This window comes from Marmota marmota, unplaced genomic scaffold (assembly GCF_001458135.2).
Source record: "Marmota marmota marmota unplaced genomic scaffold, marMar, whole genome shotgun sequence".
Classification (NCBI taxonomy): Eukaryota; Metazoa; Chordata; class Mammalia; order Rodentia; family Sciuridae; genus Marmota; species Marmota marmota.
In genome coordinates this window covers 6459466-6468108 of record NW_025999891.1, presented here as the reverse complement: position 1 = coordinate 6468108, position 8643 = coordinate 6459466, and the positions used below count along the sequence as shown (strand labels likewise).

At 41.5% G+C, this 8643-nt stretch overlaps 1 protein-coding gene across 14 annotated transcripts in view; it reads right to left on the bottom strand.

The window, feature by feature from the left end:
• Adap2 (ArfGAP with dual PH domains 2) overlaps nt 1-7580 on the bottom strand; it is a 22437-nt gene extending 14857 nt beyond the window's left edge. For 13 of the 14 annotated variants that reach the window (XR_007344238.1, XR_001505163.2, XM_048794689.1 and 10 more), the window contains exons 1-3: nt 7477-7573; nt 6342-6421; nt 5268-5380 (exon numbers count right to left, since the gene is read on the bottom strand). Coding sequence is in view for 12 of the 14 variants with exons in the window: in XM_048794689.1 (XP_048650646.1) it covers nt 5268-5380; nt 6342-6421; nt 7477-7565 (282 nt within the window). In the remaining 2 variants the exon portion in view is untranslated. Of the gene's footprint in view, nt 1-5267; nt 5381-6341; nt 6422-7476 lie in introns of all 14 variants that reach the window. The other variant, XM_015501173.2, reaches the window with a different exon arrangement.
• Nucleotides 7581-8643: the final 1063 nt, after the last annotated feature.

Here is an 8643-nt window from a genome sequence, read left to right as displayed (position 1 = left end):
AAAAAAAAAAAAAAAAAAAAAAAAAACAAGAAACGTAAGATCAACAACACTAAAACATATAGGTATGAGCAATGACTTTGTCAATATGACCTCTAAAGCTGCTCAAGAAAAAATGGTAAGAATTAATAAAGCGATTGGCATCAAATTAGAAAGCTTCTGTGCAGAAAAAAAAATTAAGAATGTTACGAGAGAACCTATAGAATGGGATAAAATCTTTGCTGATTACTTTTCTGAAAGAGGGTTAATATCAGCTCAAATGATTCATGAGTTCCTGGTGGCCCAGAAAAAAATAAGCTGTGCCAGTGTCCCCTCCCAAGCAAGAGATCAAGAACCCACCAGCCCAGTCCCAGGACATTTCCTAAGAATATTCCTGGCACTGTTTGAAAACCCCATTTAATTAATGGTGAAGAATTGGATTCCTGATCCATGAGTATATGACTTCATTCAGTTGGGGCCACTGAAATAAAAAAAATCTACCTGAACTGTGGGGCAGTGTCCAGATAGAGCAGGAATAAGATTGGCAGTGGGAAAGTTGTTCCTGTGTGCCCTCTGCACTGGGCTGCCACTTGACCTGCTTGTGCAAGGGTATGACACCCAGTACATACTATAGAGCATGAACAATAGAGCCACTGGGGTTGTCTGAAACAATTCTAAACTTGAACATGGAGACTGCACATGGATTTAAGGGTTTGTGCTCTGGGATAAACATAAGCTAAAATGAAATAACACAACCAGTCCAAAGGTAATTCAGAGAATAAGGACAGTAAATGCTAGTGGGGAATAGTTTTTTTTTTTTTTAAATAAGTAAAGTCATTGCTGTTTTTTTTAATATTTATATTTTAGGTGTAGATGGACACAACACAATGCCTTTGCCCGTGCTAGGCGAGTGCTCTACCTGAGCCACAATCCCAGCCCGGGAATAGGTATTTTGACAGTGCTTATCTGATATCATTTTTCAGAGTTACAAACTAGAATGTACAAGCCCTTAGTATCACATAGCCTTCAAGTTGGTTGTGACCTTCTTGTCAGTGATTCTTCTAGCCAGTTTCCTCCCCTTGTCAGAGGTGACAAAAAGTGGAAGCCTAGAGTGAAGTAGGATGCTAAGACATCAGGCATAAGGAAAATATTTGCAGGTTCCCTGTTCAGGGCTTTTTCCTATCTTCCCAGGGCTGGTGAACCTTAGATGAATTTGTTCTTTTCTTGTGTTTGTGATTTTTAGAAAAGTGGATGACCAGTAAATGGTGTTAAATTTTGTAATAAAATAATTTGATACTCTTAAAAAAAAAAGAGACCATGAACAGAACTTCTAAGAAACATGGGATAACATGAAAATACCAAATATAAGATTTATCAGAATAGATGAAGGTGCAGAGATACAAAAGGAAGGCACAATTTTTTCAAAGAAATAATATCAAAAGATTTCCAAAACCTTAAGAATGAAATGTAAAATAAAATACAGGAGGCTAACAGGATTCCAGATATACAAAATTACAACAGACCCATACCAAGGCACATTATTATGAAAATGCCTAGCATACAGAAGAAGGGTGGAATTTTAAAGACTGCCAGAGGAAAATGATAGTTCACATTTAGAGGGAAACCAATCTGGATTTCAGCTGATTTCTTAACCCAGACCCTCAAAGCTAGGAGGTTTTGGAATAATATATACCAACCTCTGAAAGAAAATGGATTCCAACCACAAAAACTCTACCCAGCAAAATTAAGCTTCCGAATTGACAATGAAATAAAGACCTTCCTTCCATGATAAACAAAAGTTAAAAGAATTCACAATAGAAAGCCTGCACTCCAGAACATATTCAATAAAATATTTCATGAAGAAGCAATAAAAAATAAAATTGAAAACCAGCAAAGTGAGGAACTACACAGAATAATAGTCAATCAAAGAAGAAACTAATTCAAATTAAGACCAGCAATAAATCAAAATGATAGGAAATAAAATCATTTCTCAATAATAACCTTGAGTATAAATAGCCTAAACTCATCAATCAAAAAGAATAGACTTGGGCTGGGGATGTGGCTCAAGCGGTAGCGCGCTCGCCTGGCATGCGTGCGGCCCGGGTTCGATCCTCAGCACCACATACAAACAAAGATGTTGTGTCTGCCAAAAACTGAAAAATAAATATTGAAATTCTCTCTCTCTCTCTCTCTCTCTCTCTCTCTCTCTCTTTCTTTAAAAAAAAAAAGAATAGAAAGTCACCAATGAAATAACCTAACATTACATCTCAAAGCCCTAGAAAAAGAAGAACAAATCAACACTAGAAGTAGTAGAAGATGGGAAATAATTAAATTCAGAGCTGAAATCAACAAAATTGAAACAAACAAACAAAAAAAAAAACAATTAAAAAAATCAACAAAAGTTGGTTCCTTGAAAAAATAAATAAAATTGAAAAACCCTTAGCCAAGCTAACCAAGATAAGGGGGAAAACCCACAAATTACTAAAATTCATGATGAAAAAAGAAATATTACCACAGGCACTACTGGAATACAGATGATAATTAGAAACTTAGAAAATCTTGAAGACATGGACAAATTTCTAGAGACATATGACCTACCCAAACTGAATCAGGAGGACATAGAAAATTTAAACAGATCAATTTTAAGCAATTGAAATTGAGGATGCCATCAAAAGCCTACCAACAAAGAAAAGCCCAGGACCAGACAGATTCTCAGCCTAGTTCTACCAGAACTTCAAAGACCTAACACCAATCCTCCTTGAGTTATTCCAAGAAACAGGAAAGGAGGAAACCTTTTCAAACTCATTCTATGAAACTGGTATCATCCTAATACCAAAACCAGACAAGACACATCAGGAAACAAAACTTTTTGTGTCCACCGAAAACTAAAAAATAAATATTAAAAAATTCTNTTTTTTTTTTTTTTTAATATTTATTTTTTAGTTTTCGGCGGACATACATCTTTGTTTGTATGTGGTGCTGAGGATCGAACCCGGGCCGCAGGCATACCAGGCGAGTGCGCTACCGCTTGAGCCACATCCCCAGCCCAACTAAAGATATTTTTTAAAATATTACTATATTACAGAAACAGCATAGTATTAGCACCAAAACAGATATTAAGACAATGGAACAGAATAGAAGACACAGAGACAAACCCAAATAAATACAGTTATCTCATACAAGACAAAGGTGCCAAAAGCCTACATTGGAAGAAAGATAACCTCTTCAACAAATGATTCTGGGAAAACTGGAAATCCGTAAGTAGGAGAATGAAACTGAACCCTTATCTCTCACCCTGCACAAAACTCAACTCAAAGTGGATCAAGAACAATTCTATTCCTAAGTACACCCAAGAAAAATGGAAACCTATTCACCTGAAAACTTGTACATCTCTAGCAGCATTATTCATAATATCCCCAAAGTGGAAACAATTCAAATTCCCATCAACTGATGAGTGAGTAAATAAAATGTCATACTGCTGGGAGAGATGGTGCACACCTGAAATCCCAGCATCTTGGGAGGCTGAGGCAAGAAGATCTCAAGTTTGAGGCCAGCCTCAGCACTTTAGAGAGGCCCTGTCTCAAAGTAAAAAATAAAAAGGGTTGGGAATGTCGCTCAATGATAGGGCACCCCGGGGTTAAATCCCTAGTACCAAATAAATAAGTAAAATTAAATGTCACACATACCGTAAAATATTATTCAGCAAGAAAAAATAAACAAAGAAACGAAGTACTAACATGCTAAAACATGGATGAACTTTAAAAACATCAGGCTAAGAAGTATGCACATAATGCAGGATTCTGTTAATATAAAATGTCAGAATAGGCAAATCTACAGACAAAAAGTAGCCTAGAGATTGCCCTTGGGAATAGAGGTAGGGGTGGAGTGAGAAGTGATGGTAAGGGTGTAGGGCTTCTTTTTGAAACTATGAAAAAGTTCCCAAACTGGTTGTAATAATAGTTGTACAACTTTTGAATATACTAAAAGTCATTGCTTGTATACTTTAAATGGTTGAATTGTATGGTCTATAAATTATATTTCGGCAAAGCTGATCTTTAAAAATCTCTGGGTTTATGCAGGAGAACCTGGGTTCAATTCCCAGCACCATAAAAAAAAAAAAAATCTGCGGGTTTGATTCCCAGCCGTGTCTGTCTGTGCACATGGACACACGTCTTACTGTGGCCTACAAAGTCTCCATTAAGTGACTTTGTCTCCCTCCATTCTTTTGCTTGCTTACTCAGTCACTTGGTCACCTAATACCCAACACAGGGCCAGGGCAGTGGCCTAGGGCTGGGTTTCTGCATGGCATAAAATGTGGGGTGAAAGCTGCAGTCCAGGTTTCTGCTTACTGGGACCAGGGTTTTGGGTCACACCCTCTAATGGGGCCATTTTTTTTTTTCTAATTGGCACAAAGGTGTATATGCTCACCATGATATGCTCAAGGCTTCTGTACATAGTGCTCCCTTGTCCCTCCTTCTCTTCCTCACGTCCCCACATAACTTATTCCTCATGTTTATTCAGATCTCTGCTCACCCATCACCAGAGAGGCCTTTCCTGACCATTCTCTAGTCAATCACCCATATGCCACTTAATACACATGGATACAATGTGTTGGTTGCTGTCTTTTTCCACTAGAATAAAAGTCCCATGAGAGTTATGGAATTGTTTAGTTCATTGCTATATCCCCAGTCCCTACCACAGAGTAGGTGCTCAATAAATATTTAAATGAATGGATAAATGAAATAAAATCAAGCGATCATCAGAGGCTTAAACATGGACCAGTTGCATGACATGGTTGCACACACCTGCAGTCTTAACTACCTGAGAGGCTGAGGCAGGAGGACTTCTTAAACCCAGGAGTTCAAGACAAGCCTGGGATCAGGTGTGGTGGTATACGCCTGTAATCCCAGCAGCTCAGGAGGCTGAGGCAGTGAGGACTGCAAGTTCAAAGCCAGCCTCAGCAATTAAGTGAGGGCGCCCCTGAGTTCAATTCCTGATACCAAAAAAAAAAAAAAAAAAAGAAAAGAAAAGAAAAAGAAAAACCAGTCTGGGCATCATAGTGAGACCCTGTTTCAAAAACCAACCCAAACCAAAATTGAACTAGTTTAAGCTGATTCTATATGAACAAAGAGTGTGTTTTCAGTGGATTGGATTAATTGCCTAACCAAGGAAAAGGAGGAGAATGTGGTGTCTCGCAGGATCTGAAATTATCCACAAGACCAAGCCCATCCATTAACAAGAAGGCTGGTTAGTGAGGAGGGAGGAAGCCCCTGGCCCGTCTGGCCTCCTACCTCCTCCTTGGTGTAGTACTTCAGGAGTCCTTCTCTTGCCAGCAGGACAAATCTCCTTCTCAGAAACTGTGCATTGTCCTTTCCCCGCTTCCACAGGATTCCTTCTCGGTTACCTTGACCACCAGGGAGAGAAGAAGTGAATGCCCATGACCTTAGGATGCACAAATGGCTCAGGAACCTCTTAGAGTTTCAGGGGCAGAAAGAACCCTCCACCTGTGGCCTAGATACCCCCAATCTAACTGGCTATGTCAGCTGCAGGGAGCAAGGGTCTTGCCTGGGGCCAGCTTTGCTATGGCTTATCATCTCAGTCAGACCCCTCCACTCCCACCCCGTGCAAAACCTGGCTTTCTTGGCTCTCCATGGTATCAGGCTGTCTCACTTGGAGACACAATAAACCTTAAGTAGTCTATGTCTTGACAAACTGGAAGGATTTTGGAAGAAGCCTAAATATATGTGGTCCGGCCCAACTTCACATGGCCATCAGCCTCATGAAACTTTGGAAATAATGAGTGGCCTCAAGGTGCTTGCTGGTATGAAGACTAATTGGTGCTCCTGGTAGCTAAAGTTAGCTGCCTCTGTTTCTCCAAGAGTTGCCACTCTTTGCTCTCTGGGTCACTGTCAGCTTGGACTCAGGGCAGTAGGCTAAAAACTGCCATAGATTCATGGCCACCAATGAGGCTGTGCCCTTACAATGGCAGAAAGGGAAGCTGAAAGGCAGCCCATGCTCCTCACTAAGCTGTGAGCTGCACCAGGAATGGCATTAGCCAGGAGCGCCATGCCTTGTTTAATGGGCCTGCCCGGTGTGGAAATCGTCCTACAATTCTTGCTAAGATTCTGCATACACCTGTGGCCCTGCAAGGATCTGAGACCTAGATGCTTCTCTGCTGTTCAGACTGCAAGACCCCACTTGCTGATTTTCTAGCTGTTTCAAGGTGCAGATATCCACCCCTTGGATACTGTGGGCAAAGCCAGGGCAACAGACATCTCATGGATGGATTTTGCTCCTAATAGTCGGCATTTTGTTGGTAGGGCTCATCAGAACACTGATTCCACAAGATACAAAAATTACCTTACCTGGGGGAGGGACCGCTTTCCCATCAGCCATAAACTCCTGTCTCTCATACTTAGCTCGAATCCACTGTTCCTTTAACACCCTAAAAACAGAGAACCTTTGGTCAGATGAATCCAGAAGCACTCTACCACTGACTTACTCCCTAGTCCCTTTTATTTTATTTTGAGACAGAGTCTCATTTAAATTATTGAAGTTGGCCTTGATCTTGTGATTCTCCTGCCTCAGCCTCCCAAGTAGCTGGGATTACAGGCATGTGCCACCACACCTGACAGCTGTTATTTCTTTTATGGTTATTTATTTATTTATGGTACTGAGGATTAAATCCAAGGGCACTTAACCCCTGAGTCACATCCCCATCCCTTTTTATATTTTTATTTTGAGACAAGGTCTCGCTATGTTGCCGTGGCTGGTTTAGAACTCACTATCCTTCTGCCTCAGCCTCCCAAACTGCTGGAATTACAGGCATGCGCCACTATGCCCAGCACTTTTATAGTTATTATTTAAGGATCTGCAGCTTAAGCAAGTTTTTGTAGTCAACCTGAGCTGAGGTGGGATAGTCCTAGACAGAACACTCAACAGAAAGTAGCTGAAACACATTTTTCTATTAAAATACCCACATCTCTCCTCTACCACCTGTAGGCTCTCAGAACATAGGTGGCAGAGTGATAGACAGTTCAGAAAATTCCCCATCTCACAGCAATGGAAACTGAGGCCCAAAGAGGGAAATGACATACCAAACAACAGAGGTAGAAAGAGGCTTAAGCCTTAAGGTTTTATTTTTTTTTTTTCAGTACTGAGGATTAAATTCAGGTGTACTATCACTGAGCTACATTCTCAGCCCTTTTTATTATTTTTTTTTGAGACAGGATCTCACTAAGCTGGCCAAACTTTCAATTGCCTCAAACTTGCAATCCTCCTGCCTTGGCCTCCTGAGTAGCTGAGGTATAGGCAGGTGCCATCATGCCTAGTTTAAATCAGGATTCATTTGTGATGGTATCAGATGCACTCCTGGATCTACCTGCTGACCTGGTCCACAGGAGAGATTGCCACAGACAAAGGCATCTGAGATGGGGTAGAGGTTTGGGGGATGGGACCCAGGAAACCTCTCAGCCAGCCCCTAAAGAATTGCCCACTTACAGGCAGTCATTGGCTTGGGGGACGTAGTAGAAAGCTGGGACTCTGGCTTCGAACTTGGCCTTCACGCGGAGGTTCCCATTGTGAGTCATAAACTGCAAGACAACAGCAATTTAAGATAATCTTAGAACTTGGAAAAATGTGAAATGAAACCCTGGTCTACCCAGAAGGCTATAGGTCTCGCTGGCTTCTAGGCTGGGTCAGAAGGAACTGCCCCCAAGAAGGACATGTCCCACCAGGCCTGCTAATTGCACTGCCAGGAAGTCCCAGGCTGACCAAGGAGGGGCAATAATATCCATGCTTCAAACGGAAACAATACTTCACAATTCTTACACAGTGGCTCAATGGATACCCTTAGCCATTTTAATATGGCCATCTTCATTTTAGAGATGAGGCAACTTGGGCTCAGAGAGGCTTAATGATTTGTCCTTGGCAACATAGCTAGAAGTGGAAAACTGGAATTTGAACCTAGACCTGTCTGACTCCAAAGCTCACATTCTTTCACCTACTCCTTCCGCAGATGGCAGGACCCCCAGCAGCTCTAAATGTCTTCAAAAGACAGAGGCAGCTGGAGGATGGAAGTGGGTGCTGGCCCCATAGAATACATATGTCAGGGTGATCAGTGGACCAGAGTGGACGGTGGAGGTAGCATATCTAGGCAAGAGCAGCAGTGGGAAGAAACGCCAGGTTTTGAAGGGACACCCTTGGTTAGAGTGAACCGTACTCTTCACCTTCCTGGGAGCTGTTGGGCTATGTCACAGGATATGTACCAGGTTTGGATCCCAACAGGGTTGAGATTCTGCCATTTATTCCAGGACTGACCCTGAGATCTCACATATAAAAATGAAGAAAAGGCACAAATAAAACGCTTCAGGTTTATGTGCAGATTGACTTCTGAACTAGAATCTAAGTCCCAGGTAAGCAAGGACCTTGTCTTGTCCACTGTTCTCTCCCAGCACCTAACACATAGTAGGCTTAGAGTAACTATGTTTTAGCTGAATAAGTAAAACATCCATCCCAGTGGTTTTCTGGGACGGTTCCTGGCACAGAGTGGGTGCTAAGTCATTTGATCTGCTTCCCCAATTGTTCTTGAACCCCTCAGCCAACAAGTACAGTATAAAACTGCCTGCTCTCCGAAGATTTACCTGGCCAAGATGTTACTCCCCCCCC